This window comes from Euprymna scolopes, chromosome 6 (genome assembly GCF_053919585.1).
Source record: "Euprymna scolopes isolate OS-2025 chromosome 6, ASM5391958v1, whole genome shotgun sequence".
Classification (NCBI taxonomy): domain Eukaryota; kingdom Metazoa; phylum Mollusca; class Cephalopoda; order Sepiida; family Sepiolidae; genus Euprymna; species Euprymna scolopes.
Genome location: NC_136487.1, coordinates 161,007,852 through 161,027,851, shown reverse-complemented (window position 1 = coordinate 161,027,851; position 20,000 = coordinate 161,007,852). Strand labels below are relative to the sequence as shown.

General features: G+C 21.7%; 1 protein-coding gene and 1 long non-coding RNA gene across 3 annotated transcripts in view; one reads left to right on the top strand and one right to left on the bottom strand.

Moving 5' to 3' along the window:
* The window catches only part of LOC145278091 (protocadherin-11 X-linked-like), a 155,384-nt gene that overhangs the window by 12,324 nt on the left and 123,060 nt on the right, over positions 1–20,000 (bottom strand). For both annotated transcript variants that reach the window (XM_080130358.1, XM_080130357.1), the window contains exon 2: positions 998–3,786. In XM_080130358.1, coding sequence (XP_079986484.1) covers positions 998–3,706 — 2,709 coding nt within the window. In that variant the 5' untranslated portion in view covers positions 3,707–3,786. The remainder of the gene's footprint in view (positions 1–997; positions 3,787–20,000) is intronic.
* The window catches only part of LOC145278092 (uncharacterized), a 170,465-nt gene that overhangs the window by 78,533 nt on the left and 71,932 nt on the right, over positions 1–20,000 (top strand). The gene's annotated exons all lie outside the window — the stretch shown is intronic.

Sequence of the window (20,000 nt, the reverse complement as noted above, 5' to 3'; positions counted from 1 at the left end):
CCCTACTCCCCGGGGAGTTGGTCCCCATTTCCCCCTCACTCCTCACTTTAAAAATCGGTCTTGTGCCTAATTTTCTCAGTGGGGGAGCAAATAAAAACCTCAAAGTGTAGTATATGTTTCCGCAGATGCTGCAATATAAGACCATTGCTCTTGTAGCAATCAGTTATTGGTCAATGTAAGGGAAACCCTTCATACCAGTTGTCACTATCCAGTTCCCCTACTCCCCGGGAAGCTGGTCCCCCTTTGCTCCCAATCTCTCCACATTAAAAAACGGCCTTGTGCCTAATTTGCTCAGTGGGAAAGCAAATAAATATAGCCCACCTTTCTCGCAGCCACCCTGGCAATGCTCTCATTGTATCTGCCCCTATTCCTGTTCATTATGAACGTTAAGCTGGGGAGTTTGAAAGAAGTATTTTCAGGTAATGTATCTTTAGTCGTAGCTATTGGTGGTTCGTTCTATAAGAGCTGGTAATAAAACATGTTAAAAACACTTTGAAATGAATTAAAAACATATTTAATCTGAAAAGGAAACACTAGATAAGTGGATAGTCCTTAATCCGCGGAGTTTCGAAGAAATACTTTCCTTCTCATCAGAGGGTAGGAATTAGCAAAATGCCGGATCGGATCTTGCATGCAAAAGTATTTGATGAAACAACAAGTAAGTCAAAGATCTTACTTGAAAAATCCGCGGATTAAGGACTATCCACTTATCTAGTGTTTATCCACTTATCTAGTGTTTCCTTTTCAGATTAAATATGTTTTAACTCATTTCAAAGTGTTTTTAACATGTTTTATTAACTGTTTGCTCGTATATATATATATATATATATATATATATATATATTTATATGTATACATATATATATATATATCTAAATGTATAAATATATATATGTATATATATGCGTGTATGTGTATGTATGTGTACGTATGAGTGTACATATATGTATATATAATGTGTGTGTATCTGTGTGAAAAAAAATTAATAAAATCTTACCTGATGTCTGGTCGGAAAGGTCGCTTGGTAAACATTCCCGCTCAGCGAGGAGACAGCTTGTTCGCTTTTCGGATTTTCTCTGAAAGTCTGATGACGTAATCCGATTGGTTGCTTTCGATCGGAATCAGAGGACATTGCCAACGACAAGTCATGGTTTGAATCGAACTGCTTCGGCATACACCGCGATTGTTTACTCCCCTGGTGAGGTCCTAAACCGACCCCAGGTGGTTGGTTCCTCCGGTCGTTACGGCGCAGGATGCATATCGTCGTGGTTATAACAATAGCAACTGAAGCCGTGATGGCCGTTAGAACAATTACAATGAGCACATTACGTTGTATTGCAACGCCTCTGTTCATTTTCAAGTCTTCCGTGACTGCGGTTGTCTCATTGTTTACGATGACCACCAGTGATAGGTTTGCAGTCGATGATAGGATTGGAGTACCGCTGTCCGATACAGCTAGTCGCAGATTGTACGTCCCCGAATCAGCTAACGTAGCCATGCGACCAAACGACAAGACCCCTGTATAACGGCTTATTGTAAACAACTTTTTTTCGTTACCGGAGACAATACCGAACTGTAGGCGCGCATTCTCTCCATTGTCGTTATCCTGTGCTTGTAGGACCGTGATTTCTTTATCCCCGTAGGGGGAGTAATATACGGTCATACTCAGGTTGTTCTGACTGGGGAAAATAAAATCGGGAGAATTGTCGTTTTCGTCGATGACGTTAATAAGAACGTAAACCGTATTGTTGAGCTGCGGCGTGCCATGGTCCACGACCATGACCTGAAACTTATACTGGTCTTGAACTTCGCGGTCAAGCGGTTCGACCACGGTGAGAAAGCCGTCGTTAGTAATACGAAAAGGGAGGAACTGTTTATCGTCGGTGACCAAAGAGTAGCTCAGTTGACCTCCAGGTCCGAGGTCCGGGTCAGTGGCATTGATAAAACCGACAGGAACACTATGTTTTTGGTTTTCGTAGGTGGAAAACTCGAACATCCTTCTGGTGAACTGAGGTCTAACATCATTCACGTCCAGAACCGAAATCCTCACAGTAGCGCTAGCAGTAAAAGAGGGTACGCCCAGATCTCGGGCAAGAACTTTGAGCCTGATAAACGACTCAACCTCGCGGTTGAACACCGTCTCAACGGTCACCACTCCGGTCAACTGGCCGATTTTGAATCGCGATGTTTGATCCTCAAGAAAGTAGATGACGGCTGCATTTTTATTCAGATCCCGATCAGTCGCAGTGACTTTCACTATGGACATTCCTGGGGCGTTGTTCTCGGTGAACGAGGCCGTGTAGATGTGTTGGGTGAATACGGGGGCATTATCGTTAACATCGTCGACTACAATCGCGAAAGAGGCCTTGGAGAAGAGAGGAGGGACCCCTTTATCTTGACAGGTAATTGTCACATTGTAGTTGGCCTGACTCTCCCTGTCCAGCGGCTTCTTCACGATTACTTTGTACTCTTTCGGGCCCAGACTTTGTAGTTGAAACTTCCGATGTCGAAGGTCGCATCGGACCTGTCCGTTTTCACCAATATCATGATCTTTTACCTGTATATAGGCGATAAAACTGTCTTTGCTTACGCTCTCTGATATGAGAGCCGTGTTTTCCAACGATAGTGTAACGAAATTGATAATGATTTCCGGTGGTGTGTTCTGGGTATTGGAAGTGGTTATGACAACCATTCCAAGCGCAGTAAGCGGCGGATTCGCCCCGTCGACGGCCTCGACAAACAGCTTATACGTATTCTGTTCTCCCGATGTAATGATCTTTCGTTGGTAGATTTCTCCTGACATTTCGTCCAGGATAAAGTGCTTCCGAGCCGCCTCCGACGTGCGGCTACTGAAGCGGTACGTTACTTCACCGTTTCTACCTTTGTCTGCGTCGTTTGCGGACACTGCGATGATGGGGACTGGGGCAAGAGGCTCGGTATTACTAATAGACACATTGTATATCTTCTGCGTGAAAACGGGCGCATTGTCGTTTAGATCCGTGACAGAAATGTTAATGAACAGGATTTTCTGTCTGGAGGGCGATCCCTGATCCTTAGCGATCACTTCCAGCAGATACCTGTCTTTGGCCTCTCTGTCCAACTTCTCCTTTACAGAAAGCGTCAGCTCCGATGTCCCATCGAGCCGATTGGAGACAGACAAAACGAACGGCTCGTTCTGATTAGTCCGTAACTGATACGTCACATTTGCGTTTTTCGCACTCACGTCTCTATCTACAGCATTTGGTAAAGGCTTCCTTATCGAGCTATCTCCTTCGGAAAACTTTATGTTAATACTTTGACTGGGGAACTCTGGATCTTGATCGTTAATATCTTCAACAATCACTTTAACTTTTAACAGTTTTAGCAATGATTCAGCGACTTGGACAGCGATGTCGATTATGACGTAGCATTCGACGTCAAGGCTGCACAGGTCCTCGGCGTCCAAAACTTGGGCTGTGTACAACTTGCCCGTCGTTTCGCTAACGTTGAACAACTGAGAAGCCCCGGCGCCCCCCGCCGGCCTGAGTTGGCTGAAGCGGACCAGGCGAAAATCTTTTTGGGGGATGCTATCCATGATCCGAGTGTCGTCGGCGACGTTGCCCAAGTAGGTGCCGGCTTTTTTCTCCTCCTGTACGCGATAGGTGACGTCCACGCATTGGTGTAAGCCGAACGTACACAGCAACATACACAGTTGCACCCACCTCATATCCGACGTACGGGCACTCCTTCCACTTGTTCGCAAGTGTTTTCTTTTACTTCGTCTTGTATGAATTATTTACTCGCAATCTGGAAAATAAAAAAGAAATAAAAAGAGACAATGTATTTACGTTTATTTATTTATATAAAATATAAACGAACAACATGTATGCAATACAATATAACAATATAAAACGTTGTAACAAAATTACTTTGTCCCGTACAATACATACGTTGTGAATAATTAATTTTGAAGTTTGTAATAGAGTGAAGTCGTTCATAGCTAATATATCTAGGTTAATTCTGACGTAAACTGATAGCGCTATATAACTAATTCCCTTGGTCCTCTTAAAAGGCATGTTACTATAGGAGGTAAGTTTCAGAAAGTACAAAATGATTAAATTGAACATGTGTGGGAATAGCGTGAACGTAATTACGGAAAGGGCCAAATACTACGTACCATGGAGAAGTTTAGAAACCGTTAAAGTGAACAAAAACTTGTTTGAAATAAAACCTTAACACACTGCACGCCTGTGGAATTGTTTTCTGTTTTCCTGCTTTCCAGCTAACTACAATATGGTTGTCTTCAAGTCCAACGTAAACACGTTCTAGATGAGCCGTTCCACTTAATTTACGAATTTACCGAATTTCCATTACTAACGATCACTATATTGTCCAATTTACTACTGTACACTCTTAACCCTTATCCTCGAGTGGTCTCTGGCCTTGATAAGTGGTTATGCCTATGTAAAAAAGCAATAGTCAGAGTAAATCTCACGTTTTCTATCAATTTCTTTTTCTCATCACGCACGCTTGCTCTGTGTGTGTGTCTCTGTCTGTCTGTCTGTCTGTCTCTCTCTCTCTTTCTATCTCTCTGCCCGAATCATGTACCTGAATAAACAACATATGTGCTTGAGTAATTTTTCTGGGCCATGAAATCATGATCCCCCGAGAAAAAAAAAAAAAAAACGAAGCAAAAAACAAATAAATCTTTTTTTTTTTTTGACGTAGGATGCAACCTCTTATCAAGGCATGGGGCCAATCTTGCGATTAGTATTAAGTGTTATCTAGATGATGAGAGAAAATGATCAGTTATGGCGAGATTAGGTATTCATTGTATTAGAGGACCACCCAATAAAAATTTTATTAGATTTGATGACGAGCATGTTATAGCCAGTCGGGAAGCAGCCACTTGGTACTGCATTCCACAGATGGACAGTTCTAGGAAAGAAACTGCCGATAGAATTCTCGTTTAGTTTTAGGCACCGATAAGGTGTGAGGGAACTTGTTGGCAGTTGTTGTAACCAGCCGAAAATTTGTTGTGCACATCTTACAGGGAGGGTCCATAGATTGGAGCTCAGCTGAACAACTACCATAAAAATAACGACAAAACAGAAAGACTCGCAACATCACTTCTGTAAAAAAGAAGTAGGAAGATGAAATGGCCCTAGCCCACTAGATTTCGAAGATGGTTTTGTACAATGTGAATGCAGGAAAGGCTGCAATTAGGAGGTCTACTCCAGATGTGACAGCAGTACTGCATTTAACTATCAGTACTGCATCTTTGAACGTGAGTGAGATATTTACAAAATTTAAAGTAAAAACGTGTTTAATATATTGGCTGGATTAAACAGAAATAGATCGAAATAGGTTGATATGCCGTAAAAGGATTCAATTTAACAACAACAACAACAACAAAACGGATCAAGATAATATGAATAAGGAGTTTATATATTTACAGTAGATAATTCATATATTGAATTCTTCCACAATGTTAACATCGTTGAACTGTTATTTTTATTATTATTGGGATCTTTTGAAATGAGTAATTTATTTATTTTATTTATTTATTTGCGAACTATTATCCTCATCTTATAGTTTCACAAGGGTTTACCACCTGACAAAGGCCGGAGGAATAGTTGGCCGAAACATCGTGAACCAAACAACAAAAAGATGAGCATAAGTCAATAATCATCAATAATAAATCAATAAATCAAAATACAGTTGAACTGATTTCGTAAAAATATCAATAAATGAAAGTCATGTTCTGATTATATTACTACCACGGCGGCATGATGTGAAACAAGGGTCAGTTGTTAAACAAAGATCACTAAGTGAAACTGTGAGAGCCAGAGCCTTAGAGAATAGCACTCTCGCCTGCAAAAACTGCCTGTACAGTCCCTTTGGCATTCCCCGATAGGGGCGCCTCATGCATTTGCAATTAACTAACACGTTTCAAAGAAGAAAGTCAATAAACTAACACGTTTCCTTGGAGGAAAGTCAAAAACAATTACACGAACACGATAAAAGAGAACATTTTATGCCATAAAATGATCATATGAATATACATAAAGGTCAAGGTTATGCCCACAGGACGCCACTCGCATGGCCTGGGAATGTTTTTATGAGTTACCTGCACTGAACGTTCACCTGCTTTTCAAGAATAACTCACAATAAGATTGGATATACATTATATCCAGCTTTCGTAGAATATAGAGTAAAATAAATAACGAATATCTATATCATATTCGTTTTATTTTAGGTCCTTGATCTAGCGTTATTTTTAGTGTTTGCATTGGTTTTCCCGATATTTCTCTTGTCAGAATTCTTTCTAAATACCCCTGGAACTTACAAAAGGGACCACGTGATGGTTGCCAACATCCTAAGTGAAAGTGATTTTTGTCGAACGAACTGGATTCGAACTTGGAACACCAGGTCATCAATCCGTGTCGTTAACCATTTTGTCACCGTTATCTTTATCTTCATCTTATGTAATTGGTTCGTAGATCTTGCTGACAGTATATTTTCAAGTTGGCCAATTTTTCACTTTTGTATTAATTGACGTTTATTATAAGAAGGTTGTATATTACTGAAATAAATACTGTTATGAAAAACTAAATATCTCACCTACGCTATTTTTGGTAAAAACAGACAAAAATTTAACTAAAAAATACAAGTTTGGTCCAACATTTGATACGACATTTTAGCAATTTCAATATTTAGACCAGAAAAGTATTTTTTGTTTTATTAAAAAAAAAAATGAAAAAACGAATAACTATATTTATAATTACAAATGAGAAAATACTGAAAATATATAAATATCATTTGAATTGGACACTATGTTTTTATTTTTTTTATTTTCGTGTTTTCCTAGTGTATTCCTATTAATTTTTATTCAGTTTATTGGAAACAATATCGATATTACCATTTATAAATCTATTCTGAAATCCGTATACCGCATTAGATTTCTTCACATGTTATTTTTAATTCAAGTAACGTGGTGATAATCACAGTAATCACATCACAAAACATATTTTGTCTAGTAAGTCTTTATATTAATTTGCAATTTTATTAGCTATATTACATTATTAGTTGCTAATTTATATTATTATTTAGTATATTATATTATTATTTGATATAATATTATTATTTGCTATATTATATTATTGTTTGCTATATTATATTATTATTTGATATATTATATTATTGTTTGCTATATTATATTATTTGCTATATTATATTATTATTTGTTATATTATATTATTATTTGCTATATTATATTATTGATGCTATATTATATTATTATTTGATATATTATATTATTATTTGATATATTATATTATTGTTTGCTATATTATATTATTATTTGATATATTATATTAGTATTTGATATATTATATTATTGTTTGTTATATTATATTATTTTTTGCTATATTATTATTTGCTATATAATATTATTGTTTTACATATTATATTATTATTTGATATATTATATTATTGTTTGCTATATTATATTATTGTTTGCTATATTATATTATAATTTGCTATATTATATTATTATTTGCTATATTATATTATAATTTGCCTTATTATATTATTATTTGCTATATTATATTATTGTTTGCTATATTATATTATTATTTGCTATATTATATTATTATTTGCTATATTATATTATTATTTGCTTTATTATATTATTATTTGCTATATTATATTATTGTTTGCTATATTATATTATTATTTGCTATATTATATTATTGTTTAGTATATTATATTATTATTTGATATATTATATTATAATTTGATATATTATATTATTATTTGATATATTATATTATTATTTGATATATTATATTATTATTTGCTATATTATATTATTATTTGCTATATTATATTATTATTTGCTATATTATATTATTGTTTGCTATATTATATTATTATTTGATATATTATATTATTATTTGATATATTATATTATTATTTGATATATTATATTATTATTTGCTATATTATATTATTATTTGCTTTATTATATTATTATTTGCTATATTATATTATTGTTTGCTATATTATATTATTGTTTGCTATATTATATTATTATTTGATATATTATATTATTATTTGCTATATTATATTATAATTTGCTTTATTATATTATTATTTGCTATATTATATTATTATTTGATATATTATATTATTATTTGATATATTATATTATTATTTGCTATATTATATTATTATTTGCTATATTATATTATTATTTGCGTTATTATATTATTATTTGCTATATTATATTATTGTTTGCTATATTATATTAATATTTGCTATATTATATAATTGTTTCCTATATTATATTATTATTTGATATATTATATTATTATTTGCTTTATTATATTATTATTTGCTTTATTATATTATTATTTGATATATTATGTTATTATTTGCTATATCATATTATTATTTGCTTTATTATATTATTATTTGCTATATTATATTATTGTTTGCTTTATTATATTATTATTGGATATATTATATTATTATTTGATATATTATATTATTATTTGCTTTATTATATTATTATTTGATATATTATATTATTATTTGCTATATTATATTATTATTTGGTATATTATATTATTATTTGCTATATTATATTATAATTTTCTTTATTATATTATTATTTGCTATATTATATTATTATTTGCTTTATTATATAATAATTTGCTTTATTATATTATTATTTGATATATTATATTATTATTTGATATATTATATTATTATTTGCTATATTATATTATTATTTGCTATATTATATTATTGTTTGCTTTATTATATTATTATTTGCTATATTATATTATAATTTGCTTTATTATATTATTATTTGCTATATTATATTATTATTTGCTTTATTATGTTATTATTTGTTATGTTATATTATAATTAGATTTATTATATTATTATTTGATATATTATATTATTATTTGCTATATTATATTATTATTTGCTATATTATATTATTGTTTGCTATATTATATTATTATTTGCTATATTATATTATTGTTTGCTATATTATATTATTATTTGATATATTATATTATTATTTGCTATATTATATTATTGTTTGCTATATTATATTATTATTTGATATATTATATATTATTTGCTATATTATATTATTATTTGCTATATTATATTATAATTTGCTTTATTATATTATTATGTGATATATTATATTATTATTTGCTATATTATATTATTATTTGCTTTATTATATTATTATTTGATATATTATATTATTATTTGCTATATTATATTATTATTTGCTATATTATATTATAATTTGCTTTATTATATTATTATTTGATACATTATATTATTATTTGCTATATTATATTATTATTTAATATATTATATTATAATTTGCTTTATTATATAATTATTTGATATAATTTATTATTATTTGCTATATTATATTATTATTTGCTATATTATATTATTATTTGCTTTATTATATTATAATTTGCTTTATTATATTATTATTTGCTATATTATATTATTATTTGCTATATTATATTATTATTTGCTATATTATATTATTATTTTCTATATTGTATTATTATTTGTTATATTATATTATTATTTGATATATTATATTATTGTTGGATATAATGTATTATTATTTGCTATATTATATTATTGATGGTATTATTATATAATTATTTGATATATTATATTATTATTTGCTATATTATATTATTATTTGCTATATTATATTATTATTTGCTTTATTATATTATTATTTGATATATTATATTATTATTTGTTATCTTATATTATTATTTGATATATTATATTATTATTTGCTTTATTATATTATTATTTGATATATTATATTATTATTTGATATATTATATTATTATTTGATATATTATATAATTATTTGTTATATTATATTATTATTTGATATATTATATTATTATTTGCTTTATTATCTTATTGTTTGCTATATTATATTATTATTTCCTATATGATATTATTATTTGCTATATTATATTATTATTTGATATATTATATTATTATTTGCTGTATTATATTATTATTTGCTTTATTATATTATTATTTGATATATTATATTATTATTTGCTTTATTATATTATTATTTGCAATATTATATTATTATTTGCTTTATTATATTATTATTTGCTTTATTATATTATTATTTGCTTTATTATATTATTATTTGCTATATTATATTATTATTTGCTATATTATATTATTATTTGCTTTATTATATTATTATTTGCTTTATTATATTATTATTTGCTATATTATATTATTATTTGCTTTATTATATTATTATTTGCTTTTATATATTATTATTTGCTTGATTATATTATTATTTGCTTTATTATATTATTGTTTGATATAATATTATTATTTGATATATTATATTATTATTTGCTATATTATATTATTATTTGCTATATTATATGATTATTTGATATATTATATTATTATTTGCTATATTATATTATTATTTGCTATATTATATTATTATTTGCTATATTATATTATTATTTGCTATATTATATTATTATTTGTTAAATTATATTATAATTTGCTATATTATATTATTATTTGATATATTATATTATTATTTGCTTTATTATATTATTATTTGATATATTATATTATTATTTGATATATTATGTTATTATTTGATATATTATATTATTATTTGCTTTATTATATTATTATTTGATATATTATATTATTATTTGATATATTATATTATTATTTGCTATATTATATTATTATTTGCTATATTATATTATTATTTGCTATATTATATTATTATTTGCTATATTATATTATTATTTTCTATATTATATTATTATTTGGTTTATTATATTATTATTTGCTATATTATATTATTATTTGCTTTATTATATTATCATTTGCTATATTATATTATAATTTGCTTTATTATGTTATTATTTGCATTATTATATTATTATTTGCTATATTATATTACTATTTGCTTTATTATATTATTATTTGCTATATTATATTATTGTTTGCTATATTATATTATTGTTTGCTATATTATATTATTATTTGAAATATTATATTATTATTTGCTATATTATATTATAATTTGCTTTATTATATTATTATTTGCTATATTATATTATTATTTGATATATTATATTATTATTTGATATATTATATTATTATTTGCTATATTATATTATTATTTGCTATATTATATTATTATTTGCTATATTATATTATTATTTGCGTTATTATATTATTATTTGCTATATTATATTATTGTTTGCTATATTATATTAATATTTGCTATATTATATTATTGTTTGCTATATTATATTATTATTTGATATATTATATTATTATTTGCTTTATTATATTATTATTTGCTTTATTATATTATTATTTGATATATTATGTTATTATTTGCTATATCATATTATTATTTGCTTTATTATATTATTATTTGCTATATTATATTATTGTTTGCTTTATTATATTATTATTTGATATATTATATTATTATTTGATATATTATATTATTATTTGCTTTATTATATTATTATTTTATATATTATATTATTATTTGCTATATTATATTATTATTTGGTATATTATATTATTATTTGCTATATTATATTATAATTTTCTTAATTATATTATTATTTGCTTTATTATATTATTATTTGCTTTATTATATAATAATTTGCTTTATTATATTATTATTTGATATATTATATTATTATTTGATATATTATATTATTATTTGCTATATTATATTATTATTTGCTATATTATATTATTGTTTGCTTTATTATATTATTATTTGCTATATTATATTATAATTTGCTTTATTATATTATTATTTGCTATATTATATTATTATTTGCTTTATTATATTATTATTTGCTATATTATATTATTCTTTGCTATATTATATTATTATTTGATATATTATATTATTATTTGCTATATTATATTATTGTTTGCTATATTATATTATTATTTGATATATTATATATTATTTGCTATATTATATTATTATTTGCTATATTATATTATTATTTGCTTTATTATATTATTATGTGATATATTATATGATTATTTGCTATATTATATTATTATTTGCTTTATTATATTATTATTTGATATATTATATTATTATTTGCTATATTATATTATTATTTGCTATATTATATTATAATTTGCTTTATTATATTATTATTTGATACATTATATTATTATTTGCTATATTATATTATTATTTAATATATTATATTATAATTTGCTTTATTATATATTTATTTGATATAATTTATTATTATTTGCTATATTATATTATTATTTGCTATATTATATTATTATTTGCTATATTTTATTATTATTTGCTATATTATATTATTATTTGCTTTATTATATTATAATTTTCTTTATTATATTATTATTTGCTATATTATATTATTATTTGCTATATTATATTATTATTTGCTATATTATATTATTATTTTCTATATTGTATTATTATTTGTTATATTATATTATTATTTGATATATTATATTATTGTTGGATATAATGTATTATTATTTGCTATATTATATTATTATTTGCTTTATTATATAATTATTTGATATATTATATTATTATTTGCTATATTATATTATTATTTGCTATATTATATTATTATTTGCTTTATTATATTATTATTTGATATATTATATTATTATTTGTTATATTATATTATTATTTGATATATTATATTATTATTTGCTTTATTATATTATTATTTGATATATTATATTATTATTTGATATATTATATTATTATTTGCTATATTATATTATTATTTGATATATTATATTATTATTTGCTTTATTATCTTATTGTTTGCTATATTATATTATTATTTCCTATATGATATTATTATTTGCTATATTATATTATTATTTGATATATTATATTATTATTTGCTGTATTATATTATTATTTGCTTTATTATATTATTATTTGATATATTATATTATTATTTGCTTTATTATATTATTATTTGCAATATTATATTATTATTTGCTATATTATATTATTATTTGCTTTATTATATTATTATTTGCTTTATTATATTATTATTTGCTATATTATATTATTATTTGCTTTATTATATTATTATTTGCTTTTATATATTATTATTTGCTTGATTATATTATTATTTGCTTTATTATATTATTGTTTGCTATATTATATTATTATTTGATATATTATATTATTATTTGCTATATTATATTATTATTTGCTATATTATATGATTATTTGATATATTATATTATTATTTGCTATATTATATTATTATTTGCTATATTATATTATTATTTGCTATATTATATTATTATTTGCTATATTATATTATTATTTGTTAAATTATATTATAATTTGCTATATTATATTATTATTTGATATATTATATTATTATTTGCTTTATTATATTATTATTTGATATATTATATTATTATTTGATATATTATATTATTATTTACTATATTATATTATTATTTGCTTTATTATATTATTATTTGATATATAATATTAGTATTTGATATATTATATTATTATTTGCTATATTATATTATTATTTGCTATATTATATTATTATTTGCTATATTATATTATTATTTGCTATATTATATTATTATTTGCTATATTATATTATTGATGCTATATTATATTATTATTTAATATATTATATTATTATTTGCTATATTATATTATTATTTGCTATATTATATTATTATTAGCTATATTATATTATTATTTGCTATATTATATTATTATTTGCTTTATTATATTATCATTTGCTATATTATATTATAATTTGCTTTATTATGTTATTATTTGCTATATTATATAATTATTTGCTTTATTATATTATTATTTGATATATTATATTATTATTTGCTATATTATATTATTGTTTGCTATATTATGTTATTATTTGCTGTATTATATTATTATTTTCTATATTATATTATTATTTGCTTTATTATATTTTTATTTGCTATATTATATTATTATTTGCTTTATTATATTTTTATTTGCTATATTATATTATTATTTGCTATATTATATTATTGTTTGCTATATTATATTATAATTTGCTTTATTATATTATTATTTGCTATATTATATTATTATTTGCTTTATTATATTATTATTTGCTATATCATATTATTATTTGCTATATTATATTATTATTTGATATATTCTATTATTATTTGCTTTATTATATTATTATTTGCTATATTTTATTATTATTTTCTTTATTATATTATTATTTAGTATATTATATTATTATTTGCTTTATTACATTATTATTTGCTATATTATATTATTGTTTGCTATATTATATTATTATGTGATATATTATATTATTATTTGATATATTATATTATTATTTGCTATATTATATTATTGATGCTATATTATATTATTATTTAATATATTATATTATTATTTGCTATATTATATTATTGTTTGATATATAATATTATTATTTGATATATTATATTATTGTTTGCCATTTTATATTATTATTTGATATATTATATTAATATTTGATATATTATATTATTGTTTGATATATTATATTATTGTTTGATATATTATATTATTATTTGCTATATTATATGATTATTTGCTATATTATATTTTTATTTGCTATATTATATTATTGATGCTATATTATATTATTATTTGCTATATTATATTATTATTTGCTATATAATATTATTGTGTGATATATTATATTATTATTTGATATATTATATTATTATTTTGCTATTTTATATTATCATTTGATATATTATATTAATATTTGATATATTATATTATTATTGGATATATTATATTATTGTTTGATATATTACATGATTATTTGCTATATTATATTATTATTTGCTATAATATATTTTTGTTTGCTATATTATATTATTGTTTGCTATATTATATCATTGTTTGCTATATTATATTATTATTTGCTATGTTATATTATTATTTGTTATATTACATGATTATTTGATATATTATATTATTATTTGCTATATTATATTATTGTTTGCTATATTATATTATTGTTTGGTATATTATATTATTGTTTGCTATATTATATTATAATCTTCTATATTTATCATTATTTGCTATATTATATTATTATTTGTAATATTACCTGATTATTTACTATATTATATTATTATATGCTATATTATATTATTATTTCCTATATTATATTATTGTTTGCTATATTATATTATTATTTGCTATATTATATAATTGTTTGCTATATTATATTATCATTTCCTATATTATATTATTGTTTGCTATATTATATTATTATTTGCTATATTATATTATAACTTGCCATATTATATTATTATTTGCTATATTATATTATTATTTGCTGTATTATATTATTATTTGCTATATTATATTATTATTTTTGTTATTATATTATTGTTTGCTACATTATATTATTATTTGCTATATTGTATTATTGTTTGCTATATTATATTATAATTTGCTATATTATATTATTATTTGCTATATTATATTTTTATTTGCTATATTATATTATTATTTGCTATATTATATTATTATTTGCTATATTATATTATAATTTGCTATATTATATTATTATTTGTTATATTATATTATTATTTGCTATATTATATTATTGTTTGCTATATTATATTATTATTTGCTATAATATATTATTGTTTGCTATATTGTATTATTATTTGCTATAATATATTATTGTTTGCTATATTATATTATTATTTGCTATATTATATTATTATTTGCTATATTTTATTATTATTTTCTATATTATATTATTTTTGATATATTATATTATTATTTGCTATATTATATTATTATTTGTTATATTACATGGTTATTTGCTATATTACATGATTATTTGCTATATTATATTATTATTTGCTATATTATATAATTATTTGCTATATTATATTAATCTTTGTTATATTACATGGTTATTTGCTATATTACATGATTATTTGCTATATTATATTACTATTTGCTATATTATATTATTATTTGCTATATTATATTATTATTTGCTATATTATATTATTGTTTGATATATTATATTATTATTTGATATATTATATTATTATTTGATATATTATATTATTATTTGCTTTATAATATTATTATTTGATATATTATATTATTGTTTGGTATATTATATTATTATTTGCTTTATTATATTATTATTTGCTTTATTATATTATTATTTGCTATATTATATTATTATTTGCTATATTATATTATTATTTGCTATATTATATTATTATTTGTTAAATTATATTATAATTTGCTATATTATATTATTATTTGATATATTATATTATTATTTACTTTATTATATTATTATTTGATATATTATATTATTATTTGATATATTATATTATTATTTGATATATTATATTATTATTTGCTTTATTATATTATTATTTGATATATTATACTATTATTTGATATATTATACTATTATTTGCTATATTATATTATTATTTGCTATATTATATTATTATTTGCTATATTATATTATTATTTGCTATATTATATTATTATTTTCTATATTATATTATTGATGCTATATTATATTATTATTTAATATATTATATTATTATTTGCTATATTATATTATTATTTGCTATATTATATTATTATTTGCTATATTATATTATTATTTGCTATATTATATTATTATTTGCTATATTATATTATTATTTGGTTTATTATATTATTATTTGCTATATTATATTATTATTTGCTTTTTTATATTATCATTTGCTATATTATATTATAATTTGCTTTATTATGTTATTATTTGGTATATTATATTATTATTTTCTTTATTATATTATTATTTTATATATTATATTATTATTTGCTATATTATATTATTGTTTGCTATATTATGTTATTATTTGCTGTATTATATTTTTATTTTCTATATTATATTATTATTTGCTTTATTATATTATTATTTGCTATATTATATTATTATTTGCTATATTATATTTTTATTTGCTATATTATATTATTATTTGCTATATTATATTATTGTTTGCTATATTATATTATAATTTGCTTTATTATATTATTATTTGCTATATTATAATATTATTTGCTTTATTATATTATTATTTGCTATATCATATTATTATTTGCTATATTATATTATTATTTTATATATTCTATTATTATTTGCTTTATTATATTATTATTTGCTATATTATATTATTATTTTCTTTATTATATTATTATTTGATATATTATATTATTATTTGCTTTATTACATTATTATTTGCTATATTATATTATTGTTTGCTATATTATATTATTATTTGATATATTATATTATTATTTGATATATTATATTATTATTTGCTATATTATATTATTGATGCTATATTATATTATTATTTAATATATTATATTATTATTTGCTATATTATATTATTGTTTGATATATTATATTATTATTTGATATATTATATTATTGTTTGCTATTTTATATTATTATTTGATATATTATATTAATATTTGATATATTATATTATTGTTTGATATATTATATTATTGTTTGATATATTATATTATTATTTGCTATATTATATGATTATTTGCTATGTTATATTTTTATTTGCTATATTATATTATTGATGCTATATTATATTATTATTTGATATATTATATAATTATTTGCTATATAATATTATTTTGTGATATATTATATTATTATTTGATATATTATATTATTATTTTGCTATTTTATATTATCATTTGATATATTATATTAATATTTGATATATTATATTATTGTTTGCTATATTATATTATTATTTGCTATGTTATATTATTATTTGTTATATTACATGATTATTTGATATATTATATTATTATTTGCTATATTATATTATTATTTCCTATATTATATTATTGTTTGCTATATTATATTATTATTTGCTATATTATATTATTGTTTGCTATATTATAGTATCATTTCCTATATTATATTATTGTTTGCTATATTATATTATTATTTGCTATATTATATTATAATTTGCCATATTATATTATTATTTGCTATATTATATTATTATTTGCTGTATTATATTATTATTTGCTATATTATATTATTATTTTTGTTATTATATTATTGTTTGCTACATTATATTATTATTTGCTATATTGTATTATTGTTTGCTATATTATATTATAATTTGCTATATTATATTATTATTTGCTATATTATATTATAATTTGCTATATTATATTATTTGTTATATTATATTATTATTTGCTATATTATATTATTGTTTGCTATATTATATTATTATTTGCTATAATATATTATTGTTTGCTATATTGTATTATTATTTGCTATAATATATTATTGTTTGCTATATTATATTATTATTTGCTATATTATATTATTATTTGCTATATTTTATTATTATTTTCTATATTATATTATTTTTGATATATTATATTATTATTTGCTATATTATATTATTATTTGTTATATTACATGGTTATTTGCTATATTACATGATTATTTGCTATATTATATTATTATTTGCTATATTATATTATTATTTGCTATATTATATTATTATTTGCTATATTATATTATTGTTTGATATATTACGTGATTATTTGCTATATTATATTATTATTTGCTATATTATATTTTTGTTTGATATATTACATGATTATTTGCTATATTATATCATTGTTTGATGTATTACTTTTCCTGTGCAAAAAGGAAAAAAAAGAAAAAACGCGGTCCAAACGACATTTTCAAAGTTCTCCTATAATTTGGAAATAAAATTCGAAACGTTCAATGTTAAAACCTACGCCCTGAAAACGCTTGCCTTGTGTTTTTGTATATAATACGAAGTACAGTTGTTTGTGTGTATATGTGTTTGTTCTTATGTCTAGCTAAAAGTCAACAACGATAAAAAACACCCACAAAATTGATATTGTCTTGGTCAGTATTATCCTGCATATTTAAATATAACGAAATAAAAATTTAGAAAAAAAATGAAGGTCACCATTCTCAACAAAACATTAACATTATTTTTTCAGGTTGGATTTACAAAAATATATTTGTATTTATAACTTTTCAATACTTTTGTCGTAAATTATGAACTTTTCATTCGAACAATGTACACATAATGAAAAAAGTCAGTATTATTTGAATCTTTAAATTAATTCTCTAAAACGAGATTTTAGAAAAAATATTTTATCCGTAGTATTTGGATTCATCGGACTCCTGTTCCCACATTTAGTGTTATTTTCACTGATTTTCTTCAGGTATATCTTGTCGAACTCAGGAATCTTTCTGTCGAACTCGGGAATCTTCACGGAATTTCGAACGGAAACGTTTTTTTTTAATTCAGACGGATAATATGTTCCCTTACAACTGGATTTTATCCACTACGTCTCAGGTATTGCGGACAATTATAGTTTTAATTCTGGCTGATGAAACGAGAGCAGTCTACCCTGTAGATTAAATAAAGAGATCGTTCAAAATCCGCGCAGATCCCAAGTCCTACAGAAATATTCTCAAAGAAGAAAAAGAAGTTACATCGGCTAAAACGTTGTGAAAATAGCACTCAAGATGAGAACAGTAGTACAACGAATCCAAATAATACTCATAATCATTATCTAAAAAAAAATCGGAAATAAACAAATATATTTTCGATTTTATCATCAGTTTATTCAATCTGAAGATAGAGCATCCTACCGGATGACAATTATATGCCGTCTATCTTAGATATTTCAACCAATATATCGTTTTTAAGATTTTGACCGCCCCTTTAAGTGCAATTGTTTGAATTCTTTTTGCATTTGAGTCTCTGGGTATATTTGCAAGGTAGGTTTTGAAATT